Raw genomic sequence first — 15,170 nt, 5'->3', positions numbered from 1 at the left:
CAGCGCACTTTCCCCGCCGCCGCCGCCTGTCCGCAGCATAGAACAGGCATATGGGCAGCGCATGTAGCATGAAGGCAAGATGACCAATTATCATTAGGGTAACGGGCTGGATTCAGAGAGAATGCAAGCACAGCAGAGAGGATCAGGGCAGGTGGGCAGATGAGGTTCGGAAGTTTGCTGGGATAAGGGGGCCGCCGCTGGCACAGGGTTAACGGAGAAATTTTTGGCCGGCAGTGGACATGATTACAGTGTTGACAAGATGATAAAAAGCGGGACTCAAGAAGTTTATTCTCAAGAAATATGAGGTCACACATTCAGCAACACAAATGCCTAAGCTTTCCTCAGCTCAACATTCCAATAGTTATCATTGCTAGCGCGATTAGCAGATTTAAGATATTTTTGAAAAAAAAAATAACTCCCAAAAATTGAACTGAACCAATTCTTGTATTTTAAATAGTTGGATAAGTTGAATAAAACATATGCTTAATCAGAAAAAATGGTTATTATATAGTCCTGGCTGCTAAATAACAAACAAGTTTTTTAGTGTGTCCTCACTTTTCAGTGTGGTTGAGATAGCTTGCAGGCTTTAGCACAAGGTATAAATTGAATGTAAGAATAGTAATGAAATAACAATGCGAATCCTGACCAAAGTGACTGGCATTTCAAACCAACTGCGTACAGTTGAGTCAGAAACCTGATGCGTGTGCATTCAGATTTGTCTTTACTACTTCCCGTATTTTTCTTCTTTCTAGGCAGGATAATGTTGCCGTGAAGCGAGCACGAAAAAACACAAAAACACAGGCAGCGCTGGTCATGCCTCCAATTTGTAGTCAACAGCGATTTCAAACTTTAAATGCAGTAAGGCAACACGAAATATCGAACGATTGAAAAATATGGAATTCTTAAATTATATATCTCGCTTACATACCCAGGACGTGACAAGTAATATCTACGAGAAACTAGGTTAAGGCAGATATGATGTAGTGGGTACGTCTGCAGCTTTTCCACGAAAAAAGGTTGGTAGATAAGACGTCTGAGAGATTTTGGTTTCGTACATAGACGTTCAGACTTAATCTGGACATCTATGGGAGGTTTGTGGTTTGCTGGGGTATGTTTAAAAAAAAAAATGTTGTTGCGTAAATACTTTAAGTGGTTTTTTAATGGCATTTCGGAAAAGTGAAACCTTTTATTGGCGTCGTGTGTCGTCACGTTTTCACTACTATGGTGTTTGCACACTGCGATCGCGGCGAATATAGCGCGAATATAGTGCCTAGAATACTCTAGGCACTATAGCGCGAAAGTCGTCTGCGCACACACGAACAGCGTTTTTGGAATGAAACATCTTGGTAATGACACTCCGTGTTCCTGAAAAACTACGACTGTCTCGCAACAAGTAGCTCACCGGCCCATGATGCTTTGAGCGTCCATGGTGGCTGAAGTGCAGCGCCGCCAGCTTTCCCTCTAGGTAATAGTAAGAAACTCTATGCTGCATACCGCCATCTTCCCACGGACTACGTTGCCAGGCTTCAACTCCGTTCTTTGTCTAGATTTAGCAAGTGGCTAAACAGCTGGCAACACACCCAAACCGTTGGATCATGGCGGCGTTAATGCGTTGCCCACTGTAAAGCCCCTTGATAGTATTTAGCCCACTGGTACGCATGAGTTGGTATATTAGCTCTATGCAATGGGCAGCTTTCCCTCTAGAGTTGGTTATTTTGTTTGTGGCCAGGTTGCCAGGTTTGCGAGTGGTGTCGTCAGGAGAGCGACTAAGTGGCAGAATAGTTTCCTTTAGTGCCACCAGGTTCCGCCACTATTCTGTCTCCGCGGAGGAGATCACGATGTGTCCGGCCGACGATATTGCGTCGATTTATAAGCGATCCTCGTGCTTCAGGCCATTGGAAATAACAGATACCTTGAGGATAACCCGTTATTTTCGACAAAATGTATGATGCCGCGTTTGTGAGAGTTGGTGATTCTCCTTTTTGTTTTAGACTGTGCGCCTACCTGGTGCTACATAGTGTGTCAGCTGGGAGGAGGTCTGGGTCAGAGGCCAAATGCTATTGTGCCGTCTTCATGATTGCGAATATTTCGCAGAATTTTTGGACTGCGGCGTAGCGGTGGAGCTTGCTCCTGCTGCGCCGCGGGTTGTCCCGACATTGCAGTACAGTCGGGTACAGCCCATGCCCCTTTCCGGGGGTAATATTACAATCAAAAGTCAGATTATACACCTACGCTGTATTGTGGCTGGGCTATGTAGCTACGAGGTAGGAGTTGGAAGGCACTGATTTTGATTGCGTGCCTTAAGTTCTGATATGCAGGCGGGAGTCAATTACGGCCAGTTGGCAACCAAATCCGGCGTCGTTGCTCAGGAAACGACCCATGGCTATCTATGGCGTTATCAGGAATGATAATAAAAATGGCTGGCGGTTTAGGATTGTGCGAAAGCATGGTTTTTGTGGAGGTGGACACCCAGTGCAGCCAACCCTCGAGATCTTTCCCTAGCTCTGGAGCATTTGGACGTCGTTTAGGGGAAAAGGTTTTTTTTTGTGTACTCTAGAGAAATTTAATTTCCTTGGAGAGATTTTCTCTCTCTCAAATTGGGAAGACAGTGGGCAAATTGGGCTTTTCGTTGTTTTTTCTCTGCAACTGACGGAGGCCCGCACAACATCGCCGCGCGCTCGAGTAAAGCCTGTTTCACATGCAAGTGAAAACGCTTTGTTGCTGCGGCGCAAACGCTGTTTAGAGCCATCGCGGCGGCTCCAGCAGTCAGAGCGGCGATGTTCCGACAAGTTACAAATTTTTCGCAGCACTGCGCTGCTCAATTTTCAGTCGCTAGCATGCATGGCAACCAGCCTTTACACGACCGTAGACGGGACGTGTATGTCCCTGACGTGCTAGTGGCACCCGCTGCTGTGATCTGGCGCGCCACTGCCTTCCCTCAACACGTACGCGCAGCCCTTTCCTCACGCTTTATTTGGAGCTCGCTGCGCGACGTGAAATTCCTATTTAGTAAACATGTGTGCATGTTTATTTTGATAACTAGGAAAGAGCAATGGCATAATTCTTGTTTAGAAAGGAGCGCATTGCTGGAAACCTTAGCTATAGTCTAACTAGGGAAACAATTCCCAGTTCTGCTGCCACGTACGGTGGCTCAGTGGTTATGGTGCTCGGCTGCTGACCCAAAAGACGATCGAGGCTTCGATCCTGGCCTCGACGGTCGAATTTCGATGGAGGCGAAATTCTAGAGGATGTCAGTGCGCGTTGAAGAACCCGAGATGGTCGAAATTTCCGGAGCTCTTCACTATTTCATCCCTCATAGCCTGGGTCGCTTTGGGACGTTAGACCCTCCAAATTCATAAACAATAATTCCCAGTTCCACCACGAAGAACCAAGTGAGTTGAGGTCACATGAGGTATACAAAAGCTGTAACAATCACTGCTTCATTCTTTTAATTGACACAAACTGTTACGTCAGCCACCCTCCAGAGCAATCACAGCAAATAGACAGGCAGCTTTTATACCGCTGTTTGCGTACACTCCTCAAGTGACCTCAGCCATTTTGCACGTGATATCCTTCGGCTGAAGTCGAAACCGACACAACATGAGCGAAAAAAATTAAGCTAATTCCACATGCCAATGCATTTTAAATAATATCTTGTGTACAGTGGAAAAAAACACATACACGATATAGAGCCTTTAATTTCTAATTTCCAAATAACTCTGTAAATTTTTTTTCCAAAGAAATCTTGTAGCTTAGAAGTCCATTTAGATCCTTCAATTCAAATTTACAGCTAATTTGCTTATCAACATCTGGTAATAGGGTAGCTGCATGATAAAACTTGCTATTGAACTAGGCATAAATATACATTTTTTCACAATTGAACACTATTTTTCGTATCTAGGGAAATGTAAAGAATTTTAAGCCAAATTTGGGGAGAAGCAGCGCTGGAGGTTGGCAGCACTGTAGAGTGATATTGAAAGTGATACAGAATATGGCCCCTGGTCACAGATTACTGTCTCTTTGTGTGCCTTTTTTATATAATACTTGGTTGTGGAATAAACCTCAGTTGAAGTCCGGCGTTCATCCTGTCTTGTCTACCTTCGTCCGTGTTTTTTTTAGCCGCTGGAATGTCTCACAATTGTAACGATACAAGAGAGTGGCTCTGTCGCGCAACAAGCCTTGCGTAACTCAAGGGAGGTGCAAATGTGGCTGAAGTACAGAAAAGCGTTGCACCACTAGCTGCCTAGCGAAATTCTCGTGCTTTGTCACTGCCACTGAAGATAGATAAGACGTTACCGGCGACTCCAACGTGAGAGGGTACCCACTGGAAGCAAACTGTAAATTCTTTCAACTTAATAAGGGAGTAATGACTCGCTGATATCCACCCGAGCGCAGCCATACGGCTACAAAGGAAAGCTATACAGCTTTCTCAGAAACTTAGTAGTTAAAACTTTGTCCTGTTCTGGGGTTTGAACCTGGGACCACCGCTTCACCGGAGCTGTTGCTCTACCAAATGAGCTAACTGGGACTGCAAGCTTATGGTAGGGCGAGAGCGAATTGATCAATAACTCGAAGTGGGAACTGTGTCGTCAAATCTTTAGGGGCATCCCCGAAGGTGGAGTAGATTTTTAACAAGGGAATAATTGCTTACTGACATCCACCCGAACGCAGCCATACGGCTACAAAAGAAAAAGCTATACAGCTTTCTCAGAATCTTCGTAGTTAAAGAAAAATTCATCCTGGTCTGGGGTTCCAACCCGGGACCACCATAGCTTCTTTCAAGTGTAGCTTTCTCGGCCAGGTGACAGCACAGAGGCCAAGCTTAAAGCTGATAGTCCCTTGTTGCAGGCGCTGTCGTGCAGACTTTGAGTCAGACAGAATGACGACTCTCTGTGGTCTGGAGAAAGACAGACGAATGGCCAATGATTCAGCCGAAGTGGACAACCCTACTCTTTTCAGGCGCCCAGCCCAAGATATTTTAAGGTCAGGCACTACAAATGTGGCTGAGCAGGAGCCATCAGTGTGAACTTGTAGGTGTAAGGAAATAACTGTCTCACTTCCCGGTGGAGACCAACCACACGTTGAGGGAGGGATGATGGAAGGAGTGAAAGAATGCAGAGAGAAAAAGGTGGCATAGTTAAGGGCTCAGCAATCATTTCGGCCACCAGGGGATCTGCAACTTGCACTGAAATTGCACAGCACGCAGGCCCCTACTGACGAGGCGATATGGCGACCAAAGGAACACGAGGGACCCGAGTAAGGAGGAGGCCGAGCGGTGGCGGAGGTCATAGTAGTCGGCCTGATGTGAGGCCTGCAAGGCTTGTAGCAGTTGGCAAAAATGGACCATGGCTCGCAAGGCATCATATATTACACCACTGACCAATAACAAGAGCAAATGAAATTAGCTTTTCAATATTTGATTATATATTAAAAGCAAGGCACAGGAATCGAAATTATTGCGCTTATAATTTCTCCTCTGTTTTATTTTATTTATTGATACCTCAAAGGCCGTTTTACAAGAAAACAACAAGGTAACAAGAAAAACTTTTACGACATCATGGAAAGTAGCTGGGCCAGTCAATACATGATTCGTGGCAAAGCAGTGTGCAGGCTAACAGGACAGACAAGAAGACACAGACACAGCGCTAACAAATGGGGAATTTATTGCTTGTTTGCAGTAAATACAGGAAGCATCACCTAAAATACAAAGCAAGCCATGAGTATCGTCATTCTTGTCACTTCTTCCGTCTTCTTTTGCCCTGGTTATTCAGGCTGTAATTTTCTTTTTTCGAGAATGTCAGTGGTGGTGTGCTTACGACGAGGTATTTTGTTGCCGCGGAGGAATTGTGTGTGGCGGTCGTTGTATCTGGCCATAGCCAGTATTACAATAAGTACATCCTGAATTTTAATGCGAAATCATTATTTGGCTCAGCGGCAACGAAACCAGGCGTCAGCGACGACCAGCAGCTGTAGTCCCAAAAATCCCAGATGACGTCACTGTGGTATAAATGACAAATGAAATTTATTCCAAAGATGCGGGGAATCGAACTAAAGACTTTCAGATTGCGAGGTGAGCACACAGCCTATAGGACACAAAACTGCGCTGCTTCTTGGCAAACAAAGGTGAACCTAGTAGATGTGTTACCTTACGACTAAATGCTAATAAGTAGGTGTGTCATTCTAGTCGGATGCAACTTGTCTGCAGTGAAACACTGCCCACATTCAGGACTGCCACACAGAATTCCTCCATGAGGAAAAAGCTTCGTTTAAATTGTTCTTGTTACATAAACGAGAAGCTAATCAGAAGAAAAAATTACAAGCTCTAAAATTTTGATACCTGGCTTGTTTAATAATTAAAGCCAAACAGTTAAAAAATTTGCTGTGGTTTAGCTCAGCTAGGCCAGGATATACATAGCGAAAGGTCCATTAGGCACCGAGCATAGCATGCTCGGCACCTAACAATCGCGGCAACTGGTTGCCGTGGTTGCCTAACAGCCATGGCAACCAGTTGCCATTGTTATGATGCATGCGCAGTACTGGCCTTTGACAATCGGCCAAAATACACCACTGACTAGCCTAGTGTAGCTTTCGCTACAAAAAGAAGATTTTGTTTACTGTTGTAATTGGCTAGCGGAGTAGTACAGGATGCCGTGGACCATGGCCCAGTGTTGCCAACTGCTGTTTTCTTAAGTTGTATCCTACTATAGAAAGGAAGAGAAAAATGAAATAAATAAAAAACAAAAAATTAAAAAATCCTTTCACATTCAAAGCACGTAACTAGTCTTAAGTGCTTCCGTAACTTTTTTTTCGGTGGTCGCTTTTCGATGAAAGCGAAATGCACGATCCCAGCTGCAGGCGGGTGAAATTATTCCTGAGCCCTCCCCTACGGTGCCTCTTGCTTCTTTAATTCACTCCCTCCTTTATTCCTTCCCTACGGCCAGTTGAGGTGTCTGCTGAGAAGAGATAGTTACTGCGGCGTTCCAAATTTTCAAAGTTTCTTTTGCTCTCGGCTTATAAAGTGCCAATTACAGTTTTACAAACTCGATGCAGCGGCAAACATAATGAACTGCTATATTAAACCCCTGGATTCACTGTGATGCAATGGCTGGAGGCCAAGGTGGGCTCTGCAGCACCGGAGCCCCGGTTGCATCAAGGCACTCACATGAATGTCTTGCTGGTTTTGGTGCACACAACAGCAGATTTTTATTGCCACAGAGGAGGGAGATGTGTTCTGTTCTCTGACAAAGTACAGTACAAAACACAGTATAATATGCGGTGTATCTTTGACATATTTCGGAACAAACACACCAGTGGTTCAACAAAAGATACTGAACTGAATTTTATGTATGAAACTGAAAAAAAAGTTTAAACACTGAATTTTAGATATCGAACACATCTATGAACGATGAACACATTGTGAATCTTTCACATTATGCATACAAGCATATTGAATCAGTTCTTTATTATTCTAGCAATCATGCGTGGAAAACAAAAGTTTACGAGGACTGCGAAGAAAACAAATAGAAAGTCAAGTGATCAGAATTGGGCACCTGCTGTAGCACACTTCTGTTATGCAATGTAAAATTTGGTTCCCTACAACGTCTACCTTGGCTTCAGTGCACTGTTGAAAGTGTGATGCACTGAAGGACTTGAGAATGACAAGTATACTGACTAATGTACACAAAAATGCAATGGAAATGCTGAAAAGTGACTGTGAAACTGAGACTGCATATAAAAGACTTGCCAGTTTAAGGCGAGTGAGGCACACTTAATTGTAGATCGTCATTGTAAGAGTGCTAAGCATTAAGCTCAACACCTTAGCAATTCCATTTATATGCTATGTAAGTCAAAACTGCCGTAGAGCTTACTTTGGCACATTCAGCTGTCATGAAGACAATGGCCTGTTTGAACACAATCCACACTATTCATAAATAAAGGGAAATGTCACACTGGTAGATGCACAATTAACACATAAGTGCTTTCAAACAGGCTGCAAACGAACAACAAATCATCTATTGCATGCTTACATCTCGAGGACTGCGCTTTTCCCTTGTGGTCTGTTTGTGTGAAGTACAATGAGGTCTGTTAACCGTCCCCTCCCCTCCTCGCCACTGTGGATAAAACATTAGAAAGACAAGGACATGCTGGCCTCTGGACCTGTCTCTGTGCAAAAGTAGTAATTAATAAAAATTATGAGCACAAAGATAATTCATTTTTTCAAGTGGAGGTCCTACAGATATTTAACTCTAACCTGAAGTGATCATGTTTAAGCATTTGAATATATATATATGCACACACACACACCTTGGAGCATTGTTTTGATCTTGAATTCTCTTAACTTCATTCTTACAGCTATTAAGGCTGTGTCAAAGAACAGCATGCTTCTTTACTATACAGAGCTCACAAGGTTTAAAGGTAAAGAGATTTCAGCATATAGTGCCATAACTTAGTGCCTCTTGATGCCCTTGAAAGTCATTACTAGTTCTATTTTTTCTACTGATGCTTAGAAGGACGGAAAGCTGGGCAAGTTGGTTACGATACATAGTATAAAGCGCAGAAAATGAGGACAAATGAAGAACAGACAATATGAGTGCTGTTGTTTGGTTCTTCGTTTGGCCTCGTTTTCTGTGCTGTTATAGTATGGGTTGTTTCTACTGCACTGGTGGCCTACAGTTGCCATAATTTTGATGAACCTTCTAAGATTTTATTTTTGCGCTTAGTTAGCTCAAGCCAAAACAAATATTCTTTACATAGAAGCACTGCTAATATAGTCAAATTCAGATGAGATACAAAAGGTATAGAACCTTTCCAGAACCTTGTACAAAGAAATTGAAGCAGGTACTGTATGTTCTGTGTAGATGAGGCTATGTAACTGATTAGTGAACATATTGAATGATGAATTTTAAGCACTGCGTAAATGTACACAGCATTGTTGATTCCCCCTGAGACTAAACATAGGGCTAGTACCACGAACTGTCAGGTAACATGGTCACTGGGCAAGTTCAAAGTTCTCTTGAAATATAATCTAAATAAAATCTAATGTCTTCTTTTTGCCACTAAATAGCATCCATAGGCACAGAATGAAAATTAACAATCTGCGCTAGGCTACCTGAATTATACTCGAATGCAGGCAGTATAGCATGTCAGATGTGACATATAATTTCATGTGTGTATGAGGACAGCACATAACTTTGACTGGCTGCACTGTAAGTGCTTAAAAAGATGCATGTAGAGTACAGATATTGAAAGGTGCATTTTTAATGATGGACAAACAAACAGAGGTAGGGAGCATCAGGGCTGCCTGTCCCATGCAAGTTGAAATTGAGGTTGCAGCATATAGTGTGGGAAATGATTTGTGATGACTGATATATGTCAATAGGTAAAGCAAATAGCTATGTGTCTTCCCTCAATGGAATTGCTTCCAGCATCCAGAAATTGAGTGAAGGTCATCGAAATGTTAATATGAAAAATCTATATATTATTGAAAGGGTTTAGTGGTAATTCATCCCATTGGCACAATGTGCTGAATACATTGCTCAAGACAGAAAACTGGTGCTTATGATAACACCAACAAAGCACACTGTCATTTGATATTTGTTTGTTCAAGCTCAAACTACATGCAAGGGGCTGGAGCAATAAAATTAGTTCAACAAACGGATAATTTTTTTGTCTGAGCTAAAAACAATTTTTGCCTTTTCAAGTAAGGAAACACGCAAATAATTCTTAGTCGAATACAGGCTAATGCTTCTGCACTATTCTTTGTTCACCTTCTAGCACTCCTTTAATCTAATGATCATGCCTGATTTCGTTGGAGTATTTTCCAAATGTTAGAAGTATCACACAAACAGCACCCTTCCTGTGCTGAAAAACTTCTAATTAGTATAGCAAATGTCACATCAAAACAACATGTGACTTCACCCTGTGATTTTAATGCATAGAAATAATGTTACGAATAATATATTGCTATTCAGGACACCAATTGGTTGTGGAAGCACCCACTCAGTGTTTCTTGCACTGCTGGCTTTCAGCATGTTGAATCACAGCATTGTGCAGCAAGCAATGATGAACATGGAAACAAGAATGAAGCTCACACTTCAAAGTAATTAGAACAAGCACCTCCCACTGTTGAAAGAACAGTGCATGCATGCATGAGAGTGAATAATGAATGTGATTACACAAGTAGGCTGTTAACCTCTACATCTCACTATCATTCTGCACATGCACTATTCCTTCGATAATGGGGGCTCTTTATTCTTTTTCTGAAGTGTGAGCTCTGCTTTCTTTCCTGCGTTCATTCATACAAATAGCACAACTTTGGGATTCAACATTGTAGCACCACCATGGTGAGACACCCACTCAGTTCCCAGGAAGATCAGGTTGAAAACTAAAACTTCAGTTATGTACTGGCAGTCATTTCTTTTCCACACTGTTTTGGACTCATGGAATAACTTCCCCCCAAACAAGCCAGAAATAATTTTATATAGAGACAAGCTCTGACCAAAGAAAATGATGCATCATACTGAGAGAGCCGACAGCTCAACATAAAATCTTAGTTCATTGCATGAATAACATCAACAAATTTACTAATTGTGCAACAGGCATATAAAATTTAACACGATAAACTGAACTATCGTTATAGCATGCCTCATCATACATACCCTTTGCGCAATGACATTATCTTGTTATGCTGCTAGAACTTAATTGCATCATGGTAGACAACTGAGCGAGTTGGTAAATATTCATTGTGAATAACACAAGCGCTACAAAGCTACAGTGCTACAGCGACACAAGCACTGTGTTCCCCTTTGTGTCTGTGTTTGTAGTGCTTGAGTTATTCCCAATGTATGCTGCTAGAAAGACGTAAAAAACTAAGTCATTTAAACACTGCAGGGGCACGTGTATCCAAACTGTGCTCAAATGCATTTTATGTTTGGCATTTTCATTTCCTTTAGACCCCTTCATCTTTTATCAAATAAGCATACTCTGACAAACACAGAAGTGACCTCTGTGGATGACTTCTGGAGATTCACTGAAAAGACCTCTCTGTAATTTCTAGGATAGTTTAAATGGCAAGAAGTCTAAGGAGACCATGAATATGTTTTGTGTATACATTTTATGAGCAAAATGGAGCATCATTTAAGATGAAAAGGAATGTAATGCTCATGATAAGTGAAATATTGTTTATGATTCTATTGTTTCTATCTGGCAGTCACATTCATGAACATGGCAGCTTAATTTGGTTATGTTTTACTTCACAGTGGAAAGCTGAAATGTGAACATTGTACTATGCACACTCCGCGGAACATGGGAGTTTTACAATAAGATATTTTTCTCGATAAAATACTGTATGTACAAATGCCTATTTACATGACTCTTGTAAAATCACTTTGGTTCAAAAGCCAGTTCTCTGACTCACACCTAAGCACTTCTATGCTCCTTCTTTAACATTTTTTGCCACCCATATATCATAAGTATTACATAAAAAATTACACATCAATAATTCTTGTTCATCACAGCCTATCATATGCTACATAGTTCATTCTTTTTTCAACGGATTGCGATTTTTAAGGTCATCTTTCCACTCTGTGCCGACCTTGCTTTTCACAACACATTCTGGCTCAGGAGAAAATCATCAACTGTTAACAGAGTTACAGTGGTCAGCTGAGCAATCCACGCAAGGACTCTGCCACTTTTGGCTCAAATTTCGATATCCATTTGATGTTGTTATCAACATCCTGAAGGCATTCCCTGCGAGACTGCTTTGTGGCATCCGTTTCTGGGTGCTCCTTGAGGAATTCCTTAATCTGCATGTAGAAGAAAAGCAAATTATCACAGTGCTGCACCTACCTTTATGTATAACCTAGTCAAAAAAACCATTGGAACCAATTGGACATTCCAGTCGGAACTAAATGGACATTCCCATTGCTTCCAATTGGATTTCCCAACTGGAACCAATTGGTTCCAGTTGTGTTTTTAGCTCCCGACCAATTGGATCCAACTGGACTAGCCAATTGGACCCATTAGGGCAGGCAGTTATTTGACCCAGAAAATATTCACAAAATATGTTACGTTCACTGAGAAAGGTAGCTAAATGTTTGAATAATATGCTCTAGGATCTTGGATGAATATTTCTACAACTTAACACATTGCAATGTGCAAAAGGAAAACTGATTTATGAGGACTGCGGGGAGACACTCTGCCTAGTGCCGATCAACATTTTTCTACGGCATTGAAATTAACATGCTTTTATGGAAATCAAAGCCAACAGACACTCAATATGTACACCCTCAATATGTACATCCTCAATATGTACATCCAGAGAACACACTTCTGCTCCAACTTATATACCCAATTTATTAGGCTCTCATGCTGGGGCCGGTGGCACTTGCCCACTGAGCGCAGATATTTAATTTAATTTCAGCTCCAGTGGTGGTGTAGGTGATGAGTACAATTTATTAGGCTAAGCTGCTGATAGCTCTTATTGTAAGTACCATATCAGTTCTACCTTTTTCGTCAAACATGCAAACATTCATTGCATAAATTGGTTGCAGTTCGGCGGACCAATTGGATGCAATGGGTAAGACCAATTGGGCTCACCAATTGGAAACCCAAATGGTCCAATTGGATAGTCCATTTGGACCATCCAATTGGAATCATCATTCCAAGGAACCAATTGGAAACTGAACTCATCCAATTGAAACCAATTGGAATCCATTGGAAATCCAATTAGTTCCAATGGTTTTTTTGACTGGGTGTTATGTTTTAGTAAAAGTTTAATGACGTTACGTACTACAAGCCAGAGCGGCCATGGCGAGTTCCCGCGCTCTTTGTCTCTGACCGGTTCCCCCAGTGTCCAAGCCCTGGACTGGACACTCACACAGATACTGCACAGCACACGTAGGGGGCGCTAGCTACTGGTTTAAAAATGTCATACATAACACGCCCCTTTTTAAAAAAACAAAAAGTTCACAACACAAGGCGGTGTTCAGGCTTTCTGGGTTTTGTCATTCACGAAATCTTGCTGGCTTAACTACCCGCCGACTTGTGCGAGTATGGTAGACGCTAGAAGAAACTGCTCGTGGAGGTGATGATGCTGCTGGTGTGGGGGATGTTGGTGAAGCAAGCTGAGCAGGTGGAGGCTGAGGTGATGCAGGCTGAGGCCATGGATGGTCAGAGGATGGAGTTATGTCATAGTTCTCTGGAGAAGCCAGTGGCACCGGTGCAATGCCAAATAAAGGTCTAATGTGGTAACGGTTCCGACGATATATGGCACCTTCTGGTGTGACGATCAGATATGATCGGTGCTGCGGGCCAACTCTGTGTATACTTCCACGCATCCACTGACCTTGGCGTCTGAACCACACCTTCTGTTTTTCCTTCAACACAGACAACGGCTTTGTTCTTCTGTCACCGTGGCGATGCTGTCGTTTTTGGTGAACACGAAGGCGGCTTCTTGCGTCGGCACAGTTGTACTGCGGTTGGAGCTGGACAGGATGTATAGGTACTCTTGTACGCATTTTCCTGCCCATTAGGAGTTCGGCTGGTGACTTAAGCCCATCCATTGGTGTACTTCGAGCATCCATCAGGACCACAAAAAGATCCTTTCCATCTTGCAATGCCTTTAGAAGGGAGTGCTTTATTGTTTGTATGGACCTTTCTGCCAGTCCATTAGACCTTGGGTAATAGGGAGAACTAGGGTTGTATGTGATGTCCCAAGAAGCGAGGAACTCCTGGAACTGGGTCGCATTGAATGGAGGTCCATTGTCACATACGAGTTCTTCCGGGATGCCGAAACGGGCAAATACTGCTTTGAGAGCAGTGATAATGGCTTCAGTGCTTGTTGATGCCATTTGTTGCACCTCCACATACTTGCTGAAGTAGTCGACAATTAGCAGGTAGGTAGATCTGTTGAAATGAAAGAGGTCCATTGCAACCTTCTGCCACGGACGGTCAGGCAAAACATGCTCAGCCAGAGGTTCATACTGGTTTTGTCACTGGTGTCGCTGGCAGTGATGACAACGTTTGATCATCTCCTCAATGTCTGCGTTCATGGATGGCCAATATAGGCTTTCTCGAGCCTTATTCTTGCATGAAACTATGCCACGGTGTGCTTCGTGAAGTCTCAGTAAGGCATCTTGCTGACACGAGACAGGCAAGACAAGTCGCTGCCCTCTCAATATAAGGCCATCACATACGTGTAGTTCATCTTTGCAATGAGCAAAAGGTTTCACTGCTGTTGGGAGCAATGTGTCACGTGTAGGCCAACCTTCTTTGATGTGTTTCAACACCTGTTGCAAAGTGCTGTCCTCAACAGTTGCTTTTCGGATATGTTCCAGCTTTGGCGTTGAAGCGTTGACTACCGCACAACTAGCCAGGCACTCAGCAGGTTCATACTCCTGCAAAGAACCTGCACTGTCAGGCGCTCGTGAGAGTGTATCAGCTACTATGAGTTCTTTCCCTGGAACATATGTTAGCTGGACATCATACCGCTGGAGTCTGAGTAGAAGACGCTGAAGCCTTGGGGTTATCTTGTCAAAGTCCTTTTGTTGCAGACCAATCAGAGGCTTGTGGTCAGTTTGTACCACAGCACTCCGTCCATATGTGTAAAAATGGAAACGTTCACAGGCAAAGACTATAGCGAGCAGCTCTTTTTCGATCTGGGCATATTTTTGCTCTGCCACAGTGAGTGCAGCTGAGGCATAGGCTACTGGATGATTTTCCTGTAGGAGTACCGCACCAACTCCGTATGAGCTTGCATCCGCTGAGACCACAACCTCCTTTGATTTGTCAAAGAAGTGAAGAACAGGGGTCTTAGAGATGAGGTGCTTGATTCTGCTGAACTCTCGAGTCAGGTTGTCATCCCAGTGCCAAGGAACGTCATTCTTTAACAGCTGCCTGAGACATGTAGTTTCCTTTGATGCATTTGGCACAAACTTGGTAAGGTAAGTCACCATACCCAAAAATCGGAGGAGTTCGGTCTTGTTTGTTGGCACTGGCATTGCTAAGATAGCACTCACTTTTGCAGCATCTGCTTGCAGACCCTCTGAAGTGATCTGATGTCCCAGGAACTGCAGACTAGGCTGTGCTAGCTGACCCTTCTTCTCATTAAGCTTGAGATTGTGTTTGCGAGCTGTTAACATGACGAGCTGCAGCTGCTCCATGTGTTGCTT

The 15,170-nt window shown here is 43.0% G+C and overlaps 1 protein-coding gene and 1 pseudogene across 1 annotated transcript in view; one reads left to right on the top strand and one right to left on the bottom strand.

The window, feature by feature from the left end:
- The first annotated feature begins 2,053 nt into the window (after window positions 1-2,053).
- Window positions 2,054-2,187, top strand: LOC149353035 (U2 spliceosomal RNA; annotated as a pseudogene).
- Window positions 2,188-7,171: 4,984 nt separating this feature from the next.
- Window positions 7,172-15,170, bottom strand: part of LOC149353034 (uncharacterized) — a 174,630-nt gene continuing 166,631 nt past the window's right edge. Inside the window, exon 55 of the mRNA XM_089582230.1 lies at window positions 7,172-11,804. Within this exon, the coding sequence (XP_089438356.1) occupies window positions 11,658-11,804 (147 nt within the window). The 3' untranslated portion in view covers window positions 7,172-11,657. The remainder of the gene's footprint in view (window positions 11,805-15,170) is intronic.

Source organism: Amblyomma mixtum, chromosome 3 (genome assembly GCF_055824585.1).
Source record: "Amblyomma mixtum isolate Tamu chromosome 3, ASM5582458v1, whole genome shotgun sequence".
Taxonomy (NCBI): Eukaryota; Metazoa; Arthropoda; class Arachnida; order Ixodida; family Ixodidae; genus Amblyomma; species Amblyomma mixtum.
Note: the sequence above shows the minus strand (reverse complement) of the source record. Positions and strands in the feature narration are given on the sequence as shown.